Source organism: Falco punctatus, assembly GCF_963210335.1.
Source record: "Falco punctatus genome assembly, contig: scaffold_181, whole genome shotgun sequence".
NCBI lineage: Eukaryota > Metazoa > Chordata > Aves > Falconiformes > Falconidae > Falco > Falco punctatus.
This window is the reverse complement of record NW_027660282.1, coordinates 65,625-78,241: the sequence shown is the minus strand read 5'-3', so window position 1 is coordinate 78,241 and position 12,617 is coordinate 65,625. Positions and strand designations below refer to the sequence as shown.

Here is a 12,617-nt window from a genome sequence, read left to right as displayed (position 1 = left end):
CACACAGCCAGCAGGTATCCCATCGCGGAACTTCCTCTGTAGAAACACAAGCATCACCTCTCCCCCAGGTTAACAATGCCGTTAATCCATGCGGTCCTGACCAATGCCTGGTATGAGGGTCTTTCCCGCGTACTAAGACACCTTGGTGCTTTTGCTGCTTGTCACCAGTTGACATGGTCGACAGAGATTTTCAAAAACTTCAAAATATAGCATGCTTTCTCGGAACGTGCCTCTGGGTCATTCCCCTCATTCCCCTTCTCTGTTTTTCAAGCAGGCGTTTAAGAGTATCATTCATGCATTCAACGATGGCTTGGCCCGCAGGGGAATGGGGAATACCAAATTGCTGGGGATCCCCCACCGGCATTGTAATGAGTTCCATCTGTTGTAACACCAGCGTTGGAAAGCTTGAAGGCCTCTGCCATTAACTCCAAAACTGGGCACGGGGATACCCTTTGGACAGGCTGGACAGGCTGCCACAATGCTGCGTGCAGCAGCCTGAGAGAGACTCTTTTGGCCAAACTGTTGATACAAGAATCGCCAATTCTGATGATAAAATTGGTGGGCTAACACGACCTGCAGGTGGGCCTCAGGAACAGGCACCGACAGAGCCACAGAAACTGGAGCATCAGCTCCAGCGTTGCCATCGATTGCAGAACCGCGTAGGGAAGTGTGGCCGTAACATGCATAACGTAGAATGGAGAAGGGCGTTTCCAAGTCCCTTCCCGAACTACAGTCAAAATTGCCAAAAAGCTTAGGATGGTTGATATGGCCATGGACAGCCATCTCCAACTGGGAAAGGAGGGCTGCCACACAGGCTGAATCAGTAATGAGATTAACAGGGCCTGGGAAATAAAGAAATGCCAAGGCCGCAGCCCGCAACGCCATGACTTGCGATGATCCTTCCTGATGCACAATTTGGGAAGGCCATTGCCCATTTTTTTTCCAAGCCACTGCGGCTTTTCCCACTTTTCCAGACCCATCTGTAAATACCGTATCACCTTTGATTGGTCGTCTCCAACTCAGTTGCCGTGGCTGCAAAGTTAGATCTACAGTCATTGTCCAAAGTGGATGAGGTGGATGATGGTACTGAACTTGCCCTTGAAAATTGCCAAGAGCCACTTGAAGGGCAGTAGAGTCTGACAGCGCCCATTCAGCGCCAAATTGTTGTACAGGGGCTATCACAACATGTGGAACACCTCCAGTCCACTCTAAATATCTTTGGGGGATTTTTATGATCAATTCGGTAACAAGTTCGTACCATCAAACCAGCAGACTTCATAGACTGCAAAGGCAAAGTGATCCCAGCTTCTGCCTCCAATCCTGCTTGGAACCCCTCCTATTGCCTCCCCTCCCTATCCTCACCCCCCCGCCCCACCCCCCCTGCCCCACCCCACCCCACCCCCCGACACCACCACGCCCAGCACCCGGAACCAGGCACTCTGTGACATCAGTCCCACGTCCAAGGGAACCCCGGGCAACGGGAATCCTGCGGGCAGTCCGTCGGCAGCCGTACTGGTGGCGACAAGGCCTCGTCCTTGCAGCTGCCACATGTCGCTGGCAGCGATGGATTTTCTGCGTCTCCTCCTTGTCCTGCTGGCCGTGTGCTGTCCTGTGCACGGCACATGGGACAGCTGTGGGTAAGTGGCCCGAGGCTCTGGGCGGGAGCTTGGGCAAGCCTTGTGGGCTTCACTGGAGGGGGCCTGCTTGTCCCCCGTGGCCACCCCCCAGGTTCCTGAAAGCCATGTGGGAGGCTCAGTGCCTTGGCAGCAGCCAGGCCGCCGGCACAACTCGTCTGCGGGCTGAAGCAGAAAGCGGGGCGAGGGGAGCGGGTTTTGGCCCCACGGGTTTCCTCGGCCCTTCTGGCCATGCCTTGTGGGGAGGGAAGACGGCTGGCCTTCAGCCGCAACGGCGCAAGCCATCCAGCAGCACAGTAAGGAGTTTCTGGTTACAGAGGGAGCTGCGGGCTTCGTCCCATGGCTTTGCACTACGGCATGTCACGCGTCGTGGGTGGCACAGATGCCCTGCCAGGGGCCTGGCCCTGGATCGTCAGCATCCAGGCTCTCGTGGAAGGAGGCACGGTGCACATCTGCGGGGGCTCCCTCATCAGCCCACAGTGGGTCCTCACCGCAGCCCACTGCTTCATCGAGGTCAGGTAAGGAGGACCAGGGGTCGGGGCTAGCCCCACAACACTAGCAGGTGCCCTGAGCGCAGCGGCACGTGCTCCTGCCGTCCCGTTGCCCTGCAGCACGCCCAGTGCCTGGGCACTCCGGAGCCCCGCCGAGAGGCTGCTCAGGAGAAGGCTGGGCTCGTGCCACTGCTTCCCAGCAGCCTCCCGCTCGCCACTGCTTGAGCCCAAGGCACGCGAGGGCAGTCGCAGCCTCCCTAGCGCTGCTTGCCTCTCTCCCTCGTCGAGCAGAAGGCAGGGCAAGTGCCGGGCTGCTGCGGCACGTGGCTGCGCTCCCTCTGAGCCCTCTCTCCATCTGCCTTCCAGGGACATCACCGTCTTGCGCGTGGTGCTCGGTGTCACCCAGCTGACTCAGCTGGGCCCTGAGGCTCAGGTGCGCGCCGTCAGGCGGCTGCTGGTTCACCAGCACTACTGGAACGTCACGCAGCGGAATGACATTGCCTTGCTGGAGCTGGACCAGCCTGTCCAGTGCAACAGCTACGTACAGCTTGCCTGTGTGCCCGACGCCTCGCTGAGAGTCTCAGAGCTGACAGCCTGCTACATCAGTGGCTGGGGTGCCAGGAAAGCAAGAGGTGAGTGGCCCAAACGCAGCGGCGGTGCCAGTGCAAGCTTGGCCAGCTTGGGGAAGCAGGATGCGCTTCCTGATGGCAGAGGCGAAAGCCAGAGTCAGGCTGTGGGGGCGTATGCCTCTCTCTTCCAGAGAGGGGCCCGAGCCATTGACCCAGAGCAAGGCAGAAAGGCAAGAGCGGTCCAGCGCCTGTCGGCATGCACAGCCGAGCCCCGGGGGAGGGCTTCAGCCAGACGGGGGAGGAGAAGTGGCAATGAGCTGCTGGGTGTTCATTCCTTTCTGTGCTCTTCACAGCTGGAGGATCGGCATACGCGCTGCAGGAGGCCCAGGTCCACCTCATTGATGCCAGGGTCTGTAACAGCAGCGGCTGGTACAGGGGGGCCATCCACACCCACAACATCTGTGCCGGCTATCCGCAGGGCGGCATCGACACCTGCCAGGTAGGAGCGTGCTACAAGCCAAGCCCCGGCAGCACAGGCAGCCCCGCCACAACCGCCCAAACGTGCGCCATCACGGCCTTTTGCTGGCCACTCACACTCCCATGGCTGGGTCCCCACCGCTGAGGGCCTTACCCGCCCTTCCCCATGGGCAGGCCCTTGCCCAGGGCCTGCCCGCCTTGTCCCACAGGCCTGGCACGCTGCCCAGAAGGCCCACCCGGTGCCCTTGGCAGCCCACAGCTCCACCATCCCAGCCCTCTGACACACCTTCACCACCACCGTGAAGAGCGGTGAGAGCGAGCCCTGCCTTACAGGCCCACCGCCCCCTGCCAGGCAAGCTTCTGCAGAGCTTGGCTGGCCACTGAATGCAGCTCTGGCAGGTGCCGTGAGAGAGAAGGAGCCAGCCACCGGGCTGACGGTGGCCACCCAACAACCCCTTCATCCTCTCTCCTGTGCTGCAGGGGGACAGCGGTGGGCCTCTCGTGTGCCAAGACAAGAGCGCCGACTACTTCTGGCTTGTTGGCGTGACCAGCTGGGGGACGGGCTGTGCGAGAGCAAGGAAGCCCGGAGTCTACACCTCCACCCAGCACTTCTACGACTGGATCCTGGTGCAGATGGGCCTGCGCCCAGCAGTAACCACTACTGCAAGGCCACAGCCAGTCTTCACCTACACCCCCGTTCAGAGGCCAAGGCCATGGCCAAGGCCAAGGCCAAGAGAATCGAACCGGTTTCCACCCTGCCCGTTTCCAGTCCAGAAGCTGCTGGACTTCTTTACTCGGCTGCAGGAGCTCCTGCAGTACCTAAGGGCGAAATAGCTTGGAGCAGCACCATGAGGAGCATCCAGGGCAGGCTGCAGCGCACGACGACCGTTTCCTGCTGGGGCAATTCCTGCTGATGAAAGGCAGCCTCAGTGACAAAGGCCTGCTCTGTCCTGCCCGCGCTGCTCACAACGGCAGAACTCAGCAGGCTGCCTTCTTGCAATAAAGTGTTTCCCTTGGCATGGCTAACCATGCGCCAGTGCACTGCAGTCTCCTGTGTGAGGCAAGGACTTCCAGAGCCGGCACCTGCCGAAGGAGGCAGGCTGCCAAGTCGGGCACAAAGGGTCACCGCAAAGGGCTGAAGCTCTGCCTGCTCCGAGAGAAGCATGAGGGAACAGTGGAAGGAAGGCAGGCACGTCATAGGAGGGCTCAGGGCCTTGGGGGTGGCAGTTGGAAGCAGAGAATGCCTTGGGCTGGCTCCTGCTGGCATCCCTGTGGGCTTCTGTACGAGGCGCAAGCCAGCTTGAAAGTGGCCTCTCAGGGCCAGCTGGGCTTCAGGGGAAATCCACGAGCTGGGGCCTTTGCTCATGCCACGGAGTTCCTGGGCTTCCCCAGCCTGCTCTGCTTTCACAGCTGCACCATGTTTCCAAGCCCAAGCCTACGGCTGCAGTGGCTGCAGGGAGCGCCATGAGCTTTGAGTGGGAGCAAAGAGGCTGCTGCTGCTGCTGCTCCCCGGCTGCCTCCTGGCTGTAGTATCGGCCACGCTAGAGGAGCAACCGGAGGCCTGGGGCATACCAGACACCTATGGAGGGGTGCAGCGGGGACTCGAGTGGAATGGTCGAGACTAGGGGACCGGGCCCCCAGTCCGGTGGGCTTTTTTTGAGGGCTTGAGGCTCTGCAGAGGGGTCTGGGGTGCAAGGAAGGCCTCAGAAGGGGGCCTGAGTGGACTAGAGAGAGCCTAAGGCAGCCTCCGGGTAGGCAGGGGAAAGGGTGCCCAGTGCCAGGTGGCCTCCACAGCCACCAGGGACCTGGGCACAGGCACTGTCACGTGGGGAGGCAGGGAGCGTGGCATGGGCTTGTTGTGCTCATCATCTCCTTGCCCCTTTGCAGTGCCTTGATCTTGCAGCTAGTCCAGGCACTGCCCCCCACCAGCACAGGGACCCTTGCACAGCACTCCAGCTTAAGATCACTGGCACCGGCTGCCCAGAGAGGCCTCTGGAAACATTCCAGCACCACCTGCACAGGATGTTGTGCAACCTGCTCTAGCACAGCCTGCTTTTGCAGGGCGCTGGACTGCATAATCTCCAGAGGTTCCCTCCAACAACGACCATTGTGTGATTCTGGGACTCGCGGCACTTTGGCTGAGGAAGAAGAGGTCAGGACCCTCAGGCCACCCGACACCTGACTGCCTTCCCAGTGCCTGTCCAAGAAACCTGCCAGTCCTCACTAACGGAAGTTGGGCCTGCACACGTGGGCTTGCACATGTGCATGAGCACTGCAGGGCAACAGCCTTCTCTCTCTCTTCCCCGTCCTCTACCGCAGGGCGAGCGCAGACGTTCTGCCAAGGGAGCACCAGTCTGCACAGGCCCCGCTGCTGTCGCTGTCATGCAGCGGCTCTTCTACCCCGCGCTCCCTCTACTGTGTCCCACACCACTGGCCTGGTGTGATGGCAGAGCCAGTGGCACTCCCCTGTTGACGCAGAAGGCTCGCACACAACTGATACGACCAGTGTGATCAAGTTGGTGCCACTTTATTAAGGGATACACAGCAATTTATACTCTACAGATGCTATTAACAGACGCACAGCCATTTATACCCCCAGCTAAAAATACACACTCTACGCAGGCTTTGGTATGGAAAAGGTGATAGGTTAAAACGACTCGTTCACACGCTTCCACCTCCCCTAGGATTGGTCCCAGTGTGGTGCCCACACGCTGCTCCCCCCTTGTGCAGGCATCCGGTTTTTCCTCACCTTTCTGTCCAGCTCTCTTATCTCTCTGCGAGTACACAGTCTCTTTGTCTCTCTTGGCCTTGCATATGTCCTTCACAACACCTGCAGCTTGTTACAGCTGCGGCCTGCTCGGCCTGCTAGTACAACAAAGTTACGTGGCCTGCATTGCTCATAATATGTCCGTTGTCTTCAGGCCACTCCACAAATCCCCCTTTTTGTTTTCGAGCGATCCAGACCCCTTTTATCAATCTGTTCATCATTCTCATAAAGCAATACCACACGCAGCCCATTATCATTGTAAAGAGATTACAGTGGCAAATAACATCGTTATCCCCTGCAGAAACAAGTCTTTTAACCCTCCGGGAATTCCTAAACCCTGTAGCCAGTCCGTTAACCCGTTCTCAACCTTTATGGCCTGTACGTTTTTTCTCAACTCTGCGAGCTGCTTATGAATGGAGTTTGAGCGATCAGTCAAATTCATACAACACGTTCCTTAGCGCTCTTCACTCTAGGCTACTCTCTACTGTTCGTGCTGTTTCCTTATCTTCTAGAGGTGAGATCACATTCCTCCTTTGTTTCTGTTGCATCCTAGTTTCTTCTCATACTCCCTCAAAGTTATGAACTCTTTGCTGCAGGATCTCAGCTGCACATCGCCAAAGCAAGGCCACAACTGCACATTATCCCACTGTCTCTGTTCCGTACGATTCTACAATTACCGGGGCCCCCCTCCCCCTCCCCCTCCCCCCCCCCCCCCCCTTTTTATTTTTTTTGGAACAGCTAGTACCAGGTTTTCCATGTTCTGCAGGGCCCTTGCAAACATGACGGCAACCAAGGCAATAGCAAACAAACGATACCGCCAATTGAGTGAATGGATGCCAAAAAGGCTGACATGTTCTCAGGTTTTGATAACATGTTGCTGCAATGGGGCGCCTAAAATCCACGCAGCATGTACCATCCAAATCCTCACAGCCATGTCCTTGAGCCAACAACAAAAAGCCAATACTTGCTCTGTTTTGTATGTACTAGTGGCCAATTTGACTCACGTTCTTAACTGCCTAACAAACAAGGTGACTTAACTCTTGAATGCTTTCCCTGCTGTTACTCCGCATAAGAGAAGAACCACTGCAATATGTTCCCGTCAGTTCCATAAATCAACTACATCATTACCTGCTTCATCCAAAGCTATATTGCCTTTAAGGGCATTATGCTTATCAGCATGTTCACGTGTTGATTTATGTGGGTGTCATGGTCCCATCATAGCCTCCTACTACATTAGCATCTACGTAAAGACAACTATCGACATTCAAAGTGCAAACAATATCAGCTCCTTTTGGATTAACATCATACAGAGGTAATCACTTATCCCCGATATCAAGGCTTTCAGTAAGATTCTTCGTTCCCCACATACATTCACTTGTTTGCAACCATGTTGGCAAGTCAGGAAGGGCACACCAAGCCAGGATGTGCTCAGTTGCTGTGCTAAGGAGACCCACACATCAGTTGTTGGGTTGACTGGCGGCAGCAGCGCTCCCACGGTCCGGCACGCTAAGCTCAGGCCGCACACAGCCAGCAGGTATCCCATCGCGGAACTTCCTCTGTAGAAACACAAGCATCACCTCTCCCCCAGGTTAACAATCCATGCGGTCCTGACCAATGCCTGGTATGAGGGTCTTTCCCGCGTACTAAGACACCTTGGTGCTTTTGCTGCTTGTCACCAGTTGACACAAAATATCGTACAATGGGAGGCCCCGCATGGTCGACAGAGATTTTCAAAAACTTCAAAATATAGCATGCTTTCTCGGAACGTGCCTCTGGGTCATTCCCCTCATTCCCCTTCTCTGTTTTTCAAGCAGGCGTTTAAGAGTATCATTCATGCATTCAACGATGGCTTGGCCCGCAGGGGAATGGGGAATACCAAATTGCTGGGGATCCCCCACCGGCATTGTAATGAGTTCCATCTGTTGTAACACCAGCGTTGGAAAGCTTGAAGGCCTCTGCCATTAACTCCAAAACTGGGCACGGGGATACCCTTTGGACAGGCTGGACAGGCTGCCACAATGCTGCGTGCAGCAGCCTGAGAGAGACTCTTTTGGCCAAACTGTTGATACAAGAATCGCCAATTCTGATGATAAAATTGGTGGGCTAACACGACCTGCAGGTGGGCCTCAGGAACAGGCACCGACAGAGCCACAGAAACTGGAGCATCAGCTCCAGCGTTGCCATCGATTGCAGAACCGCGTAGGGAAGTGTGGCCGTAACATGCATAACGTAGAATGGAGAAGGGCGTTTCCAAGTCCCTTCCCGAACTACAGTCAAAATTGCCAAAAAGCTTCGCATGGTTGATATGGCCATGGACAGCCATCTCCAACTGGGAAAGGAGGGCTGCCACACAGGCTGAATCAGTAATGAGATTAACAGGGCCTGGGAAATAAAGAAATGCCAAGGCCGCAGCCCGCAACGCCATGACTTGCGATGATCCTTCCTGATGCACAATTTGGGAAGGCCATTGCCCATTTTTTTTCCAAGCCACTGCGGCTTTTCCCACTTTTCCAGACCCATCTGTAAATACCGTATCACCTTTGATTGGTCGTCTCCAACTCAGTTGCCGTGGCTGCAAAGTTAGATCTACAGTCATTGTCCAAAGTGGATGAGGTGGATGATGGTACTGAACTTGCCCTTGAAAATTGCCAAGAGCCACTTGAAGGGCAGTAGAGTCTGACAGCGCCCATTCAGCGCCAAATTGTTGTACAGGGGCTATCACAACATGTGGAACACCTCCAGTCCACTCTAAATATCTTTGGGGGATTTTTATGATCAATTCGGTAACAAGTTCGTACCATCAAACCAGCAGACTTCATAGACTGCAAAGGCAAAGTGATCCCAGCTTCTGCCTCCAATCCTGCTTGGAACCCCTCCTATTGCCTCCCCTCCCTACCCTCACCCCCCGGCCCCACACCCCCACCCCACCCCACCCCACCCCCCGACACCACCACGCCCAGCACCCGAAACCAGGCACTCTGTGACATCAGTCCCACGTCCAAGGGAACCCCGGGCAACGGGAATCCTGCGGGCAGTCCGTCGGCAGCCGTACTGGTGGCGACAAGGCCTCGTCCTTGCAGCTGCCACATGTCGCTGGCAGCGATGGATTTTCTGCGTCTCCTCCTTGTCCTGCTGGCCGTGTGCTGTCCTGTGCACGGCACATGGGACAGCTGTGGGTAAGTGGCCCGAGGCTCTGGGCGGGAGCTTGGGCAAGCCTTGTGGGCTTCACTGGAGGGGGCCTGCTTGTCCCCCGTGGCCACCCCCCAGGTTCCTGAAAGCCATGTGGGAGGCTCAGTGCCTTGGCAGCAGCCAGGCCGCCGGCACAACTCGTCTGCGGGCTGAAGCAGAAAGCGGGGCGAGGGGAGCGGGTTTTGGCCCCACGGGTTTCCTCGGCCCTTCTGGCCATGCCTTGTGGGGAGGGAAGACGGCTGGCCTTCAGCCGCAACGGCGCAAGCCATCCAGCAGCACAGTAAGGAGTTTCTGGTTACAGAGGGAGCTGCGGGCTTCGTCCCATGGCTTTTCACTACGGCATGTCACGCGTCGTGGGTGGCACAGATGCCCTGCCAGGGGCCTGGCCCTGGATCGTCAGCATCCAGGCTCTCGTGGAAGGAGGCACGGTGCACATCTGCGGGGGCTCCCTCATCAGCCCACAGTGGGTCCTCACCGCAGCCCACTGCTTCATCGAGGTCAGGTAAGGAGGACCAGGGGTCGGGGCTAGCCCCACAACACTAGCAGGTGCCCTGAGCGCAGCGGCACGTGCTCCTGCCGTCCCGTTGCCCTGCAGCACGCCCAGTGCCTGGGCACTCCGGAGCCCCACCGAGAGGCTGCTCAGGAGAAGGCTGGGCTCGTGCCACTGCTTCCCAGCAGCCTCCCGCTCGCCACTGCTTGAGCCCAAGGCACGCGAGGGCAGTCGCAGCCTCCCTAGCGCTGCTTGCCTCTCTCCCTCGTCGAGCAGAAGGCAGGGCAAGTGCCGGGCTGCTGCGGCACGTGGCTGCGCTCCCTCTGAGCCCTCTCTCCATCTGCCTTCCAGGGACATCACCGTCTTGCGCGTGGTGCTCGGTGTCACCCAGCTGACTCAGCTGGGCCCTGAGGCTCAGGTGCGCGCCGTCAGGCGGCTGCTGGTTCACCAGCACTACTGGAACGTCACGCAGCGGAATGACATTGCCTTGCTGGAGCTGGACCAGCCTGTCCAGTGCAACAGCTACGTACAGCTTGCCTGTGTGCCCGACGCCTCGCTGAGAGTCTCAGAGCTGACAGCCTGCTACATCAGTGGCTGGGGTGCCAGGAAAGCAAGAGGTGAGTGGCCCAAACGCAGCGGCGGTGCCAGTGCAAGCTTGGCCAGCTTGGGGAAGCAGGATGCGCTTCCTGATGGCAGAGGCGAAAGCCAGAGTCAGGCTGGGGGGGCGTATGCCTCTCTCTTCCAGAGAGGGGCCCGAGCCATTGACCCAGAGCAAGGCAGAAAGGCAAGAGCGGTCCAGCGCCTGTCGGCATGCACAGCCGAGCCCCGGGGGAGGGCTTCAGCCAGACGGGGGAGGAGAAGTGGCAATGAGCTGCTGGGTGTTCATTCCTTTCTGTGCTCTTCACAGCTGGAGGATCGGCATACGCGCTGCAGGAGGCCCAGGTCCACCTCATTGATGCCAGGGTCTGTAACAGCAGCGGCTGGTACAGGGGGGCCATCCACACCCACAACATCTGTGCCGGCTATCCGCAGGGCGGCATCGACACCTGCCAGGTAGGAGCGTGCTACAAGCCAAGCCCCGGCAGCACAGGCAGCCCCGCCACAACCGCCCAAACGTGCGCCATCACGGCCTTTTGCTGGCCACTCACACTCCCATGGCTGGGTCCCCACCGCTGAGGGCCTTACCCGCCCTTCCCCATGGGCAGGCCCTTGCCCAGGGCCTGCCCGCCTTGTCCCACAGGCCTGGCACGCTGCCCAGAAGGCCCACCCGGTGCCCTTGGCAGCCCACAGCTCCACCATCCCAGCCCTCTGACACACCTTCACCACCACCGTGAAGAGCGGTGAGAGCGAGCCCTGCCTTACAGGCCCACCGCCCCCTGCCAGGCAAGCTTCTGCAGAGCTTGGCTGGCCACTGAATGCAGCTCTGGCAGGTGCCGTGAGAGAGAAGGAGCCAGCCACCGGGCTGACGGTGGCCACCCAACAACCCCTTCATCCTCTCTCCTGTGCTGCAGGGGGACAGCGGTGGGCCTCTCGTGTGCCAAGACAAGAGCGCCGACTACTTCTGGCTTGTTGGCGTGACCAGCTGGGGGACGGGCTGTGCGAGAGCAAGGAAGCCCGGAGTCTACACCTCCACCCAGCACTTCTACGACTGGATCCTGGTGCAGATGGGCCTGCGCCCAGCAGTAACCACTACTGCAAGGCCACAGCCAGTCTTCACCTACACCCCCGTTCAGAGGCCAAGGCCATGGCCAAGGCCAAGGCCAAGAGAATCGAACCGGTTTCCACCCTGCCCGTTTCCAGTCCAGAAGCTGCTGGACTTCTTTACTCGGCTGCAGGAGCTCCTGCAGTACCTAAGGGCGAAATAGCTTGGAGCAGCACCATGAGGAGCATCCAGGGCAGGCTGCAGCGCACGACGACCGTTTCCTGCTGGGGCAATTCCTGCTGATGAAAGGCAGCCTCAGTGACAAAGGCCTGCTCTGTCCTGCCCGCGCTGCTCACAACGGCAGAACTCAGCAGGCTGCCTTCTTGCAATAAAGTGTTTCCCTTGGCATGGCTAACCATGCGCCAGTGCACTGCAGTCTCCTGTGTGAGGCAAGGACTTCCAGAGCCGGCACCTGCCGAAGGAGGCAGGCTGCCAAGTCGGGCACAAAGGGTCACCGCAAAGGGCTGAAGCTCTGCCTGCTCCGAGAGAAGCATGAGGGAACAGTGGAAGGAAGGCAGGCACGTCATAGGAGGGCTCAGGGCCTTGGGGGTGGCAGTTGGAAGCAGAGAATGCCTTGGGCTGGCTCCTGCTGGCATCCCTGTGGGCTTCTGTACGAGGCGCAAGCCAGCTTGAAAGTGGCCTGTACGATTCTACAATTACCGGGGCCCCCCTCCCCCTCCCCCTCCCCCCCCCCCCCCCCCCCCTTTTTTATTTTTTTTGGAACAGCTAGTACCAGGTTTTCCATGTTCTGCAGGGCCCTTGCAAACATGACGGCAACCAAGGCAATAGCAAACAAACGATACCGCCAATTGAGTGAATGGATGCCAAAAAGGCTGACATGTTCTCAGGTTTTGATAACATGTTGCTGCAATGGGGCGCCTAAAATCCACGCAGCATGTACCATCCAAATCCTCACAGCCATGTCCTTGAGCCAACAACAAAAAGCCAATACTTGCTCTGTTTTGTATGTACTAGTGGCCAATTTGACTCACGTTCTTAACTGCCTAACAAACAAGGTGACTTAACTCTTGAATGCTTTCCCTGCTGTTACTCCGCATAAGAGAAGAACCACTGCAATATGTTCCCGTCAGTTCCATAAATCAACTACATCATTACCTGCTTCATCCAAAGCTATATTGCCTTTAAGGGCATTATGCTTATCAGCATGTTCACGTGTTGATTTATGTGGGTGTCATGGTCCCATCATAGCCTCCTACTACATTAGCATCTACGTAAAGACAACTATCGACATTCAAAGTGCAAACAATATCAGCTCCTTTTGGATTAACATCATACAG

General features: G+C 57.6%; 2 protein-coding genes across 2 annotated transcripts; both read left to right on the top strand.

Moving 5' to 3' along the window:
- Window positions 1-75: 75 nt before the first annotated feature.
- Window positions 76-3,926, top strand: LOC308057276 (uncharacterized protein; the record flags this gene model as incomplete). Its single annotated transcript, XM_080411423.1, has 3 exons — window positions 76-118; window positions 2,158-3,193; window positions 3,652-3,926. 3 exons carry the CDS (start codon window positions 76-78, stop codon window positions 3,716-3,718), a joined length of 1,146 nt encoding a protein of 381 aa, XP_080267549.1. The 3' UTR covers window positions 3,719-3,926.
- On the top strand, window positions 3,885-11,954 carry LOC308057275 (acrosin-like; the record flags this gene model as incomplete). The annotated part of the gene is made up of 3 exons (XM_080411422.1): window positions 3,885-3,939; window positions 10,489-10,670; window positions 11,129-11,954. 3 exons carry the CDS (start codon window positions 3,885-3,887, stop codon window positions 11,480-11,482), a joined length of 591 nt encoding a protein of 196 aa, XP_080267548.1. The 3' UTR covers window positions 11,483-11,954.
- Between the last annotated feature and the right edge of the window lie 663 nt (window positions 11,955-12,617).